Genomic DNA, 16,235 nt, shown 5'->3' with positions numbered 1-16,235 from the left:
TTAAAACAACACGAAAAATTAAGTGATGAGTCAGTTTAGTGTAAAAACACTCGAGAATTCTTATTTCGTTTAAAAATCACGCATCTCGACTCACTGAGCCTTGGCTCTCGGGTAGTGAAAATGTGAAATATCTTCGGCGAATACAAGCAGACTGACTTCATAAGCCTCCCCCGTAGCAGTCAGGGTAAAGCGTTCGCAATCCTAGTATCTATCGGAACGTACGTGCGTAATAGGCCTCGCCGCCTCCTGGCGGAAAAGCTATAAAACAGGCTCCGAGAGGCACTCGCGATTCATACGCATTGTGAAGTGCAACTGGTTTAAAACGTTCGAAAAGTCCTTTTCTTGTTTATTAACGAGAAAGAACTTCGCGAAAGAAAACGTAACTCCTAGTCAATTTTGCATCGCAATTTTATCCGCAGTCAGTTAACGCGTCTCAAATCATGGCTTTAATTAAGAAATCATTCTTCGTTTCGCTGTTCGTGGTTTTCGTGATTATGCCCGTTTTGGGGGTACGTCCTCAAAGGTTTCAGCATTTTGATGGTATGTAGTTGAATTCAATTTTTTTTCTAATTTTTTATTCATAAAAAGAGAGTCATTTAAATTGTTTGGATGGTGATGTTTCCGTTTGGGTGGTTCATTACATTTGTCAAAGATATGTAAAACGGGGTTCGCGACGGTGAAAATTCGTGTTTTGGACAATACTATTGTAGAAATAGTTATTGGGGGAATTTATAATGATGTTATTTCTTCAGGCTGCGTTAAGTGATTGTTTTAGTTTTAGGCTGTCAGTTGTGTACGGCAAGGTACTCTGCGAAAAATGTGTAGTTAGATAATAATATTCTAGAAATGGTCAATAACAAAATTTTTAAGCGAGGTTATTCCTTTAAGTTGGGTTATGTTATAGTTTTATTTCAAGCTATCAGTTATGTAAAGCAGGGTACCCGACTATGAACTAATACTTTTGGACAATATTATTGTAGAAAGTCGTTTTAGTTTGAGTTAAATTTTTGGTTATTTTTTAGTTTGTGTTGTTATTTTTTAGTTTGTGTTGTTATTTGTTAGTTTGTGTTGTTATTTGTTAGTTTGTGTTGTTATTTGTTAGTTTGTGTTGTTATTTGTTAGTTTGTGTTGTTATTTGTTAGTTTGTGTTGTTATTTTTTTAGTTTGGGTTGTTTTTTTAGTTTAGGTTGTTTTTTTTTTAGTTCGTGTTGTTATTTTTTTAGTTTGGGTTGTTATTTTATTAGTTTATTTTCGTTGTCAAGTAAGCTGCTTTTATTATGTATTATGTTATTGCTGATGGCAATTCCATTGGTACTCTCAGTGATAGAGCGCTCTAGGGTAGTTTTTGTTTTTGATTTCTAAATACCTTAGATTACCAGAGCACTCTCAGCTCTATTTCAGAGCGTTCTGAGAGCGGTATAATGAATTCCAGTGTCGTTATATGGGTTATGTTTATCTGCTTGTCTACCTGACTTGATAATAATGTCGTACGATTTGGGATGCGTTGACATTATCAGTTAAAGAATAGTAATTAGGAAAAATTACCATATTTTAATGCGTAGGTTGGATCATTAAGACCTTGAACCCACTAGGCACAAGCAGGACGCGTAATATAAATAAAGGGTTGTAAAATAGTAGGACCAATGAAACGTGTAGGCGTAAAGAGCTCTAAGCGTGGAAGTAATAATAAAGAGTACTACACGTTAAAGTAAGAATAAAGATCATTAAGTGTGGGAATAAGAAAAAGATCACTAAGCGTGGAAGTAAGAAAAAAAGATCACTAAGCTTGGGAGTATTAAGAAAAAAGGTCACTAAGCGTGGAGGTAAGAAGAAAAGATCACTAAGCGTGGCAATAAGAAAAAAGATCACTAAGCGTGGAAGTAAGAAAAAAAGATCACTAAGCTTGGAAGTAAAAAAGATCACAAAGCGTGGAAGTAAGAAAAAAGATCACTACGCGTGGAAGTAAGAAAAAAGATCAACAAGCATGGAAGTAAGAAAAAAGATCAACAAGCGTGACAATAAGAAAAAAAGATCACTAAGCGTGGAAGTAAGAAAAAAAGATCACTAAGCTTGGAAGTAAAAAAGATCGCAAAGCGTGGAAGTAAGAAAAAAGATCAACAAGCATGGAAGTAAGAAAAAAGATCAACAAGCATGGAAGTAAGAAAAAAGATCAACAAGCGTGACAATAAGAAAAAAAGATCACTAAGCGTGGAAGTAAGAAAAAAATATCACTAAGCTTGGAAGTAAAAAAAGATCACAAAGCGTGGAAGTAAGAAAAAAGATCAACAAGCATGGAAGTAAGAAAAAAGATCAACAAGCATGGAAGTAAGAAAAAAAGATCAACAAGCGTGACAATAAGAAAAAAAGATCACTAAGCGTGGCAATAAGAAAAAAGATCACTAAGCGTGGAAGTAAGAAAAAAAGATTACTTAGCGTGGAAGTAGAAAAAATAGCACTAAGCGTGGAAGTAGAAAAAATATCACTAAGCGTGGAAGTAAGAAAAAAATATCACTAATCTTGGAAGTAAAAAAAAAGATCACTAAGCGTGGAAGTAAGAAAAAAGGGATGAAAGCAAAAAAATAAGCGTGGAAGTAATAACGAAAGTGTCAAATTTATCTACATTTTATATTTACGTGATATTTCTTTCAAATAACACGAAATTGATAATAACAAATTTCATAATAATTCCTACTAGAATCATCGTGTAGTTAAATGTACTTGAAACCCAGTTAAACTTGACAAATAGGCTTAACCTAAATTTGCTTGTAACTATTTTACTAAATAAGCTTTCAGGGCTGAACCAAATCTAAAACCAAAAGAGTTTTCCCCGAAAATATGATACATGATATGGCTAAATGGGATAAAATTCGTAACACCAAAAGTATATTAATATCTCGTACCATAAATTAATCTTTCTAGGCCCTGAAATTATAACTAGTACCTTCGCAGACTATAGGCGATTTTCATAGCTTGGAAGCATACACCGTATCACAGCTCCGTCTAACGATGTTAAAGTGATTTAGCTTACATATTTCAGCGTAAGAGATGGATACTTATATCTCATAAGATATATACTTCTGATAACATGTTATATTAAGGATACGTTAAAAATATAAAAATAAAGAGCGGGTTAAAAATATATATATATATATATACATATTGTCATTTGTTTGGTATCATTTGTGTGTTGTGTAGTGTATTGTAGTTTATTACAGAGTATTTTCATTTATTTTGAATTTTTTATTTTAATGTTATTTTCCCTTTAATGTTAACCTATAAAGTTGAAGAATATTGAACCAAAAATAGTTTAAATTAATTTTCAAAAATGTTCTATTTTTAAATTTCCACATCTAGTTAAATTTAATGAAAGTATAACACTTAAAAAAGTTAGATTCTCAAGGTCACCTCTCAAAATTGAAATCAAAGTAAAAGTTTACTTCAATACCGACCTAATTGTTTTTCTATATTAGTTCCTTGTTTTAGCAAAATTCCGTTACAAAACCGAGACTAAAACTTAAAAATGCAACGGGAAAATTTCCCTTTATCACGAAAAAACACTTTCCGAAATTTTTTTTTTCATAGCATTTCGGGAAAAAGTTCCCCCTAGTTAAAATAAAAGGGGCAGCAATTGACCTATGAACCGGATTACGATTCGAGGTTCCGCTGTTGCTAGGGCCGTTTCGACACTCGCGTTTTTGAGGAATCTTTGTTTAGGCACGGTTTTCGGCCTCTTTGAAGCCGAAGCAGTCGATTCTTTTGTTTTGAACGCTTTGAGCAAGTCATCTTCCAACTTCTTGAAAGTTCAGCTTCTCGGTTTCTGGGTGTGTAGACTCCCTTAAAACTCGTACTGTCGTCAAGTGTGTTTGGGAGATTAGGGTCGAACAATTAAACGCCTACGTATAACGCCTGAGACGGTTTAACTAATTTTTATACGTTTTATATTTAATGCGGAATTTATTTCATATTTATATGTAGATTACCTAATTTCACGTAGCTAATTTCGTTTCAATTTAAATTTAACTTTTTATTATAATTTTTATTTTCGCACTATTTTCACACTTTTAATTTTCTTTTATTTCTCACTTTTTAACATTTTTAATTATGCACTTATTTCTCACTATTTTCACATTTTTAATCACACTTATTTCTCGCTATTTTCACATTTAAAACTCGTACTGTCGTCAAGTGTGTTCACTTTATTCGGGAGATTAGGGTCGAACAATTAAACGCCTACGGATAACGCCTGAGACGTTTAACTAATTTTTATACGTTTTATATTTATTAAGTAACTAATTTCATATTTATATGTAGATTACCTAATTTAACGTAGCTAATTTCGTTTAAATTTAACGTTTCATTGTTATATTTGTTTATTTCGCGCGATTTCCACATTTTTCATTACACACTTATTTCTTACTATTTTCACATTTTTAATAAAACTTATTTCTCGCCATTTTCACATTTTTAATGACACTTATTTCTCACTATTTTCACATTTTTAATTACTCTTTTATTTCGCACTATTTTTACATTTTTAATAACACTTATTTCTCACTTTATTCACATTATTTACACATTCTCAAGTGTATGTTAAAATTTTTAGGTACACAATTTTATTTCGCACTATTTTCCAAATTTCCATTACACATTTTATTGCATTCTCTTTTCACATTTATATATACTTTTATTTAGCACTATTTTCACATTTTTAACTACACACTTTATTTCGCGCTATTTTCACATTTTTCATTACTTTTATTTCTCACTATTTTTACATTTTTAAAATAAACTTATTTCGCACTATTTTCAAATTTTTAATTACTTTTATTTCTCACTATTTTCACATTTTTAATTATACACTTTTATTTATCACTATTTTCACATTTTTAATTATACACTTTTATTTATCACTATTTTCATATTTGAACACTGTTAAACAATGAAATAATAAGTGTAAATCATTAGTGTTGTAACATTCACGTGTAAATGTGTCTGTTCCAGCCGATTAGAATGAAAAATATTAATATACTAAAATAGGAATTTAAATGGTTTTGATAAAATGTATATTTGAATAGAAATTACTGTCATCCAGAAATAATTCAATTCCAAAGTTTACAAAACCGCGTCGCCTAAAAGCTAAAACTACGCAACTCAAATTACGTAAATTTTGCTTTATACGGTAAATTTCAGTTTAATGAATGATTCTGATACCATTCGCGAAATTCTCGGCGTTATCACAAATATAAAATTCTGATACCATTCGCGAAATTCTCGGCGTTATCACAAATATAAAATTCTGATACCATTCGCGAAATTCTCGGCGTTATCACAAATATAAAATTCTGATACCATTCGCGAAATTCTCGACGTTTATTACAAATATAAAATTCTGATACCATTCGCGAAATTCTCGGCGTTATCACAAATATAAAATTCTGATACCATTCGCGAAATTCACGGTGTAATCACAAATATTCAACTTTTTAAGAAGTATTAAAAAAATTCTGTTGGTTTCAAATTTGATCTTGTAATAAATGAGGTTGACGTCATAATATTACCGGAAGTGATACTAGTGAAAAGTTATCAAACGTTGTGATTATTTTAGTTTTCAATTAATCTTTTATAATTTCTTTGACCTCTTTCATTGAGATTCGGGTTACGAAAATGATTTTGCTTTGATTGAGTAGTGAAACACTTCATCGTGGCATAGTTAGGGTTATTTGCGATAATTTTGACAAATTGTATTATCTTTGAAAGATTGTTTTTGTTATAGAATGCTTAAATGTGACCATATTTGATACGTTGAATATGATCCGATGTCATTGGAACCACTTTTTATTAGATAAACTTTTGTGTCAGTGACTGGATTGGTATTATTAATAATATTATTATTATTATTACATCCTTATTAGTTAAAGTACGTCAAGATTAAATTTCGTCCTTTTTTCGACGCTAAATCATAAGTAACATAATATTGCGTAAGTTTGAATCAGTTTTTCCGTTCCATCCTTACACGCTGGTATTAAATTCAAATATAAATTGTTTAGGAATATTTATTCGTTAAAGAACCAAATATTACACTGCGTAGGGATATTTATTCATTTAAGAACCAAATATTACACTGCGTAGGGATATTTATTCATTTAAGAACCAAATATTACACTGCGTAGGGATATTTATTCATTTAAGAACCAAATATTACACTGCGTAGGGATATTTACTCATAAAAGAACGAAATATTATACTGCGTAGGGATACTTATTCATTTAAGAACCAAATATTACACTGCGTAGGGATATTTATTCATTTAAGAACCAAATATTACACTGCGTAGGGATATTTATTCATTTAAGAACCAAATATTACACTGCGTAGGGATATTTACTCATAAAAGAACGAAATATTATACTGCATAGGGATATTTATCCATTTAAGAACCAAATATTACACTGCGTAGGGATATTTACTCATAAAAGAACGAAGTATTAGACTGCGTAGGGATATTTAGTCATAAAATAAGTTTTAAAAACAGAATTACATCACTGGTTAAAAATTACATAGAATTATAAGGATTTTTTTTAAATCGACCGGAAAAACAATTCCAATATTGTACTCAATTCCGGTTCATCCCCTTCCGCTATCCCCAAAATGGAGTGTTACGTGAAACAGCCGACAATTTAGTTACGAGGAACGGTACGGGATAGCAGACCTGGTGAGAATATTTGGAAATATCTATCGGTAACCTTTAGCATGAGCCAATAAAAATTTGAAAATTTGTCGCGTGGTGTGTGACGCGTACCCGCTATAAATAATTTATAGAATTTTAACCGATAGATAGCGCCACTTGTGATCGTTTAGCTTGTTAGTTATTTTTAATAGTCATGTTCTGTAGATGAAATCGTTTATTGGCCCATTTCAATCGCGTCGTAAAGGAAATGGCTTTGACCGATAAAGCGAGTCTTCAAAATAAACAAAGTTTTCTACTCCCCTCGAAACGCCCGTACCTCAAATCACACCACCGACACTACATATTTCAACTATTTCTCGTCAAGGCCTCGCAGTCAGCAACTTGCGGGTGGGGGTTGGTATTTTATGCCCTTTGTTCCCTACCTCTCCCCCTCCTTGTTGTAGCGTTATTGAAACGAAGCGAGCGAAGCTTCCTTCTCATCGACTCAAATGAACAAATGTTTTTCGTAGGCATAATAAAAGTTGAGCGATTTTAATTAAATTTTTAAAGCAACTGTCGGCTCTATCATTGCCACCTGTAATATGAAAAGGCCCCTGTTATTAGAGATGGCCATGAATCTATCCGATTCTTCGAAAAACGCGACTTTACTGGAGAGCGTGGTGCCATCTATTTATGGCAAAGGAAACTAAAATTCAAAATAGCCAAATGATAACGTCGCCAGAGAGCCATTGTAGAGTATTATAGTTACAACGTAATAGACGTATACTCTATTTAGTGGGCTTTAACCTAAATTATATATCCCATATAAAAATATTGTTTATAACTGCAGTAATGAATGTTTTTGACCAATTTGCAAACGATTCAATCAACGCGAAGGGGTACCTAAAAGTACCGCCATTTGGATTTGGACGCTAGCGACATCTATTGAAAAAAGAGCTACTTCACTTCGAGCCGCCACTTGCTCCAGTGGAATATATCTATAATCTATAAATTGATAATTCATGTTGACAAACCAGTTACTTTTAGTTTGTTATTTTTCAACTTTAGCTGGTTCGTTTGTGCTTTTAAATGTGAATTCTATTTTCGTTGTTTGGCTGACACCATAAGCTCAGTTAAAGGAAAGTATTTATTTATACGTTGCGGAGAATGGCTATGTTGAGAGGATCAACGTCGGAAATTTCCTCTGGCGCGATAACTCTTCAAGTAGGCGGCGACACTGCTGGCCAAAATTTAAACCTACAGGTAGTGAAAAGAAACCAAGCAGCAGGGAAATGCGAACATTCAAGGTTTGGGTTCGTGTGATAGGTAAAAAGGGACTTTGTAAACAAATCGAGGTAACCAGCGTAAAAAAAGTTAACTTAAACAGAATTTAAAGTCCCTGCTGCCTGGTTTTTCGCTTGTGGCAGCCTACTTCCAGGGGCTAGTAGGCCACACTTTGAAGCTCTCTGGCGCTCTTTTAACTCATCGTAGGAAAATTGGAAAAAACAGGTACACTCCTCATCTCACCCCCTACAACTCCTTAAAATTTCTAATTTTCCCATAACCTTTTGAAACACCCTGTATAGTCATTCTCCCGAAGTAAAATAAAATATTTTTGTTTTTGGAAAATAATTCCACACCCACCCTCCCTTATTGCTAGTTTTATATTTCACACGTACTAGGGGGGTAGGATTTAAGGGGGCGGTGAATTACGAGCCTCGGCGATGATGTCATCGGCCTCGAATGCGTCCTGCCAAAACATATCGTCGATCTTCGATACGTTTCGAATCGGTCCAATCGGATGGCTGCTGATTTTGTTTTGAATTTTTGGCACGTCATAGCGAAAATCACGTAACTGAAAAAATTAACGTTTTCTTGATACTTGGGCTTTAGATGGGTGTGTTTGGTTTTTGGAATTTCGCTACATCAGTGCTAAAATATGGTAACTCGAAAATGAACGTTTTCTACGTAATAGATCCATTTCGAAAGTCAGTGAGTAAATAATTGTTCCCCTTTCAAAAATATGTTTTAGAGTTGTAAGTCGGTAACTTTTGCGTGAAACATTTTCCGTATTTTTCCGTAAAAAGAAAAAAAAGGTTTTACATTCCATGATGAGCCTAATACAGCAATCCATCCCTCTACTTGGAATGGTTATCCTGGTGTATCGCGTAAAGTAAGATCACTCTGACGGCGTTGGTCCCGCCTACGAGAGTAAAAATCCCTTCTGCGAGCGCCCTCTCACGTTGTTGTTTGTTAAGTTAACATAGTGACGTCAAAAAAACCGTCAGCCACATCGAGACGAAAATCAGCCGCGATAAGCATTCCAAGTAGAGGTATGGATTCCTGCCTAATATTGTTCGCAAATATAAATTTCGCGGCATTTTCGCCTCATTTTGTCGAATCCAAAAGTAAAATTAAACCTTAAGACTAATCTGGAATAAACACCCTTTTCAATTTTATATTTTTCCGATGTGCGTTTAATTTTTCCGGAAAATTCACAACTCTAGTTTATTTATGCTTGGAAAAAATGACTGTTGAGACTATTTTTAGCCAGGGGGGGGGGGGTGGTTCTCCACCATCTGAACATAAATCATCTCCTTAAACATAAATACATTTTTGCCTATCTTGTGAAGACTCACTTTCCCTACGTCATAACCGAGGGGTAAGACAGTCTCAGGTAATCTGTACACCGAGTTCGTGCATTTAGCACTGTTAAAGGTACATATTTCCAAGAGTTCGCGAGTTCCATTTAGCACTGTCAAAGGTACGGCAGTGTACACCGAGTTCGCAGAGTGTCTTACCCCTCGGTCATAACTCAGTCTGTTCTGAAGGGAGTATAAACTTTGACCTTCTTGTAAACTGTCCTTAATGAGATAACTATAAACATGTGGTTCTTTATTCACAATAAATAATTAACTAAAATATTAATTAATAATTAACTAGCATTTCAATTAATAATTAACTAGCATATTAATTAATTATTTTTTAGTATATTAATTAATAATTTACTATCATATTAATTAATAATTTACTAGCATATTAATTAATAATTTACTAGCATATTAATTAATAATTTACTAGCATATTAATTAATAATTTACTAGCATATTAATTAATAATTTACTAGCATATTAATTAATAATTTACTAGCATATTAATTAATAATTTACTAGCATATTAATTAATAATTTACTAGCATATTAATTAATTTACTAGCATATTAATTAATTTACTAGCATATTAATTAATAATTAACTAAAATATTAATTAATAATTTACTAGCATATTAATTAATAATTATCGAGCATATTAATTAATAATTATCGAGCATATTAATTAATAATTATCGAGCATATTAATTAATAATTATCGAGCGTATTAATTAATAGTTATCGAGCGTATTAATTAATAGTTATCGAGCGTATTAATTAATAGTTATCGAGCGTATTAATTAATAATTATCGAGCGTATTAATTAATAATTATCGAGCGTATTAATTAATAATTATCGAGCGTATTAATTAATAATTATCGAGCGTATTAATTAATAATTATCGAGCGTATTAATTAATAATTATCGAGCGTATTAATTAATAATTATCGAGCGTATTAATTAATAATTATCGAGCGTATTAATTAATAGTTATCGAGCGTATTAATTAATAATTATTGAGCATATTAATTGATAATTAACTAGCATATTAATTAATAATTATCGAGCATATTAATTAATTTTTCTTGCATATTAATTAATAATTTTTCTAGCATATTAATTAATAATTAACAGAAACTAATTTTCTTCAATCTGTCAAAAATACGACTTACCATATTTTCGCACTAGAATAGCGACTGAGTAATTTAGAGTTACGTCATTTCGACGCCATATTTTCTGGTCTTCAGACCCCGCGGCTCCAAATCCAATTCAACGACGAAATCGTCAACAATCCAATTTAAAGGTTGTTTTTCTTTTTACGAGCTTTTTACATTTATCTGTAGCGATCTTTTGTCAATGGGTGTGAAATGTGTGGGACGCTTGCTAGAGTTTGATACCCTCGTCAGATTACGCAACTGAGTAGGTTGTTATTTTACGCTTTTGAAGGGGTGACATATTTTTTTCTTTTGTAAGCAACGTTGATCGTGTTTTGAAAGTTCTTTATTCTTAGTTGTGCGATTTTGTTTTGTAACCTTGCCTTCCGATGATTCATATATTTACATTTCCCTTTTTGCTGGTTATCGTTATCTTACAATACTCTAGTTACCATTTGTTCTCTTAAAATACTCTTGTCACCTTTGCTCTTCGAAAAAATAAAAGTACTCTAACTACCATTACTTTGTAAAAGTACTCTATTTATCTTTAGCTAAAATATTTCTAAAATACAATAGTTACCCTTTACTTTCCAAAATACAATAGTTACCCTTTACTTTCCAAAATATAATAGTTACCCTTTACTTTCCAAAATACAATAGTTACCCTTTACTTTCCAAAATATAATAGTTACCCTTTACTTTCCAAAATACAATAGTTACCCTTTACTTTCCAAAATACAATAGTTACCCTTTACTTTCCAAATACAATAGTTACCCTTTACTTTCCAAATACAATAGTTACCCTTTACTTTCCAAAATACAATAGTTACCATTTACTTTTTACAAGTATCCTGTTCACCTTATTCTCTCTAAAAGTACTCTAGTTACTATTTGCTCTCTAAAAGTACTCTAGTTACTATTTGCTCTCTAAAAGTACTCTAGTTACTATTTGCTCTCTAAAAGTACTCTAGTTACTATTTGCTCTCTAAAAGTACTCTAGTTACTATTTGCTCTCTAAAAGTACTCTATGTACCCTTAACTCTAGCAATAATACGTTAGTTACCCTTTACTTTATAAAATATACTAGTTACCCTTTACTTTATAAAATATACTAGTTACCCTTTACTTTATAAAATATACTAGTTAGCCTTTACTTTCTAAAATTACACTAGTTATCCTTTACTTTATAAAATATACTAGTTACCCTTTACTTAATAAAATATACTAGTTACCCATTACTTTATAAAATACACTAGTTACCATTTAGTTTATAAAATACACTAGTTACCATTTAGTTTATAAAATACACTAGTTACCATTTAGTTTCTAAAATACACTAGTTACCATTTAGTTTCTAAAATACACTAGTTATTCTGTAGTTTATAAAATACACTAGTTATTCTGTAGTTTATAAAATACACTAGTTATTCTGTAGTTTATAAAATACACTAGTTATTCTGTAGTTTATAAAATACACTAGTTATTCTGTAGTTTATAAAATACACTAGTTATTCTGTAGTTTATAAAATACACTAGTTATTCTTTAGTTTATAAAATACACTAGTTATTCTTTAGTTTATAAAATACACTAGTTATTCTTTAGTTTATAAAATACACTAGTTATTCTTTAGTTTATAAAATACACTAGTTATTCTGTAGTTTATAAAATACACTAGTTATTCTGTAGTTTATAAAATACACTAGTTATTCTGTAGTTTATAAAATACACTAGTTATTCTGTAGTTTATAAAATACACTAGTTATTCTGTAGTTTATAAAATACACTAGTTATTCTTTAGTTTATAAAATACACTAGTTATTCTGTAGTTTATAAAATACATGGGTTATTCTTTAGTTTATAAAATACACTAGTTATTCTGTAGTTTATAAAATACACTAGTTACCCTTTAATTTCGAAAAATACACTAGTTACCCTTTACTTTTTAAAAATACACTATTTACCCTTTACTTTCTAAAAATACACTAGTTACCCTTTACTTTCTAAAAATACACTATTTACCCTTTACTTTCTAAAAATACACTAGCTACCCTTTACTTTCTAAAAATACACTAGTTACCCTTTACTTTCTAAAAATACACTACATACCGTTTGGCTCTTTGAAATTATCTTGTTACTCTTTACTCTCTAAAAATATACTAGTTACCCTTTCCTCTATAAAAATAAACTAGTTACCCTTTCCCCTATAAAATATACTAGTTACCCTTTGCTCTATAAAATACACTAGTTACCCTTTGCTCTATAAAATACACTAGTTACCCTTTGCTTTATAAAAATACACTAGTTACCCTTTAACCTTTGCTCTATAAAAATACACTAGTTACCCTTTGCTTTATAAAAATACTCTTAATTACCCCCTTTGCTTTATAAAAATACTCTTAATTACCCCCTTTGCTTTATAAAAATACTCTTAATTACCCCCTTTGCTTTATAAAAATACTCTTAATTACCCTTAACAATCCTTTCAAATGTATAATACTGTTATATTTCAGATTTATAAGCTCGGTGAAAAGCAGGGTTTTAATTAGTATTTTCTTGCGAACTGTAGAAACGGGTTGTAGCTATTTTCTATTATAAGATGTGTAGTATATTTTCGAGACAAACAATTTGAAGGTCGAGATGACCATTTTCAAGGTCGAGATGACCATTTTCAAGGTCGAGATGACCATTTTCGAGGTCGAGATGACCATTTTCGAGGTCGAGATGGTCCGTTTTATTGTAATTATTTTATATTATAAGATGTGTAGTATATTTTCGAGACAAACAATTTGAGGTGAAAATTTAGTACAGTCAAATGCAAAAACAGTCAGTAAATATACATCTATCGATGTCTTAAGTTTGTTTTCGTAAACATAAAAAGCAATCCCTGACTACGATCATACTCTCAGCAGTTACAAGGTTGTATTTTCTATGAAGAAAAATCATAGTATATTTATTACGCCTTGAACTTGAAACTGTCGTGGGAAGATCTACGAGGTCTGTAGAGATGGGAACAGAATGCTAATTTCGCATCTTTACCCACATCCTCTATGCTATGGAGCGCGCACTATCTGTAATTTATTCCGCGGGTAATATTGAAATGAGGGCGTCAGTAGGTGCGCGCGAAAAGTGGCCAACCCACGCACGGATTACTTGGCCGTCACATTCGCTAATCGAAGATTTAATTTACACTGTGGCTTATTGCTTTTGAAATGAGTCAATCCTTTACCGTATAATTCCTTGGTTGGCTCTACCTTGTTTTATTGTTTACATTTTCGAAGTCGCACGACAAGTAGGGCTGGTATTGAATCTGGGTTTCTTGTCCAAAAACCAGTTGATTAGTGGCTTGGACCACAGTTGATTAATGGTTTGGGCCTCAGTTGATTAACGGTTTGGGCCTCAGTTGATTAATGGTTTGGGCCACGGTTAGATAATGGTTTGGGCCGCGGTTAGATAATGGTTTGGGCCGCGGTTAGTTAATGGTTTGGGCCGCGGTTAGATAATGGTTTGGGCCGTGGTTAATTAATGGTTTGGGCCGCGGTTAGATAATGGTTTGGGCCGTGGTTAATTAATGGTTTGGGCCGTGGTTAATTAATGGTTTGGGCCATGGTTAATTAATGGTTTGGGCCACGGTTAATTAATGGTTTGGGCCACGGTTAGATAATAGTTTGGGCCGCGGTTAGATAATGGCTTGGGCCGTGGTTAATTAATGGTTTGTGCCGCGGTTAACAAATGGTTTGGACCACAGGTAACAAATAGTTTGGACCACAGTTAACAAATGGTTTGGACCACAGTTAATAAATGGTTTGGACCACAGTTAATTAATTGATTATATCAGTTTGATTAGAGCAATGTATTATTGTTTGAGCTAAATTACTAATGGCTCCGAATGTTTTATTAATTTGTCGGACCAGTTTGTTGCTCGTGGCACGTTGTAGCTCCTTATGTATTTACATAAAAAAGGTTTTATTGCCTAACTTTAATAATGGTATTATTTCGTCATCTTTCAGATTACCTGAACAGCCTGGGCACCGATGAGAAGGAGTGGATTTCGGAAATGTCGGAAACGTCAACGGCCTCGCCAACTGACGAGGACAGCGAGGAAGACTCTGATGAGCTTGAAGAGGACAGCACCTCGATGCCACCAACCACGACGACGCCCCAACCAAGCCTCGTCGGAATCGCGAGTAAGCAAACATTTCCCGTTCACACGTCCTCTGTACTCGTGCGTGATTGTGGTTCTTGCTTTGCCAATATTTTGAAATAACTTTGGTAACGTGTTTTTGTACCTGCTTGTAAAAGGTTGTTCTGTAATTTTTGAAGGCATCAGTAACTGCTGGTACCGGTCTATCAAACGCGTGCAATTTCGCTAGCTCAATACAAAAATATGGCCACAAGAATACTTTTGAAATTGAGGTATAGATGGTCCTGTAATAAATGAGTTACTAGTTGCCATACTTTTCGCCTTTCATTATTTCTAACCGGATATCTAATTGAACTGTTTCGCTTTCCGTTTCAGGCACGCCCCAAAACCGCGAAGTCACGTGCTGCCTTCTCGGCCAATTAGCCGGCGACAAGGGCTACCACTGCTACGTCCAATACTACGCCGCCCGCCTGATCATGCGCAACCGGAACCGCGCCCACAATCGCAAAATGTCCTTTTACGGAAGCGACGCCATTCCCGGTTACGGCCTTAAAGTCATGCGCACCTTCCAGCAATGCGTCGCCGGCTACGGACACGTGTTCCACCGCTGCTGCCATCTGGCGAACAACGAGAGAAAGTCCAAGTTCGAATACGACACCGCCCAGCGATCTTTCTACGAGAAGAAGCGGGAAGATTCTCCCAACAGCATACTGCCCTAACTGCCGCCAACAGTCGCTCTCTCTCTGGTGTCCAAATTTGCCCCCCTCACTTGGCAACCCTGTTAATATCGGGGATGAAAAAAAAATAGCCAAGGCTTAGTGCCAAAATAGCGTGCATGATGTATGAATGTGTCGGAAACACCATAACCACATTTTGTATTTATTACGACGTGTTTTTTAATTTTTGTCCATTCTTAGAACTTCGACACGTCGATGGTTATTAGATCCTCGTTATTCCAATAAATAAAAGAAAGCCCGCGAGAATAGATAGATGTTACGAGTGTGCCATTCTCGCTTCGACAACACTTGGAATTTGCCCGAGAAACTTCCAAGACCCGCGACTAGACCACCGTGATGCGATTTTGTGATAAATGTGACGAAATGTAATCTTGTTCTGCGCACCATAAGAATTATTAATGAGCTTTTTCAAAAGAACTAAAAATTAAATCTCCGCGATGAAATATCATTTTCTACTTATCGATGCTTTCCATTTTTAGAATCCACAAAAAAACGGAGTTTACCGTAGAACAAAAACTATATAACGCTTCTTGTACATTACAACAGTTGTGGCTGTGTTTTATACAGCGGCATTTGCAAAGTTCTAGTGTCAGTATTAGGGTATGTTTGTACTTAAAAGTATCTTTTGTAAGATTTTTCATACTAGTAATAAAATCGTTAGCTTTACTAATTTTTGGTCAGTTTCAACTACTTTTATTTCTTGTAAACCACTGCTACAATGTTTTAATGAACCACTTGTTTTCTGCCAAACCACCCCTCGTCCCTGTCTCATTTTGTTTTATACCAAACCACCCCTCGTCCCTGTCTCATTTTGTTTTCTACCAAACCACCCCTCGGCTCTGTCCCATTTTGTTTTTTACCAAACCACCCCTCGTCCCTGTCC

The 16,235-nt window shown here is 33.4% G+C and overlaps 1 protein-coding gene across 1 annotated transcript; it reads left to right on the top strand.

The window, feature by feature from the left end:
• Window positions 1–173: 173 nt before the first annotated feature.
• Window positions 174–16,022, top strand: LOC149962858 (uncharacterized). Its single transcript, XM_090170379.1, has 3 exons — window positions 174–540; window positions 14,482–14,658; window positions 14,991–16,022. The coding sequence occupies exons 1-3, from the start codon at window positions 441–443 to the stop codon at window positions 15,332–15,334; spliced, it is 621 nt and encodes a 206-aa protein (XP_090026505.1). The 5' UTR covers window positions 174–440; the 3' UTR covers window positions 15,335–16,022.
• Window positions 16,023–16,235: the final 213 nt, after the last annotated feature.

The sequence above is a fragment of the Leiobunum rupestre genome, chromosome 1, assembly GCF_980474605.1.
Source record: "Leiobunum rupestre chromosome 1, qqLeiRupe1.1.hap1, whole genome shotgun sequence".
Lineage (NCBI taxonomy): Eukaryota > Metazoa > Arthropoda > Arachnida > Opiliones > Sclerosomatidae > Leiobunum > Leiobunum rupestre.
This window is presented reverse-complemented; position numbering and strand designations above follow the sequence as displayed.

What these genes read in the sequence shown, in the direction of transcription:
- LOC149962858 (XM_090170379.1), top strand. Translation starts at nt 441, where the DNA reads ATGGCTTTAATTAAGAAATCATTCTTCGTTTCGCTGTTCGTGGTTTTC. An exon ending in AAGGTTTCAGCATTTTGATG is followed by an intron (nt 541 to 14,481) that starts GTATGTAGTTGA and finishes GTCATCTTTCAG; the next exon opens with ATTACCTGAACAGCCTGGGC. An exon ending in AAGCCTCGTCGGAATCGCGA is followed by an intron (nt 14,659 to 14,990) that starts GTAAGCAAACAT and finishes TTTCCGTTTCAG; the next exon opens with GCACGCCCCAAAACCGCGAA.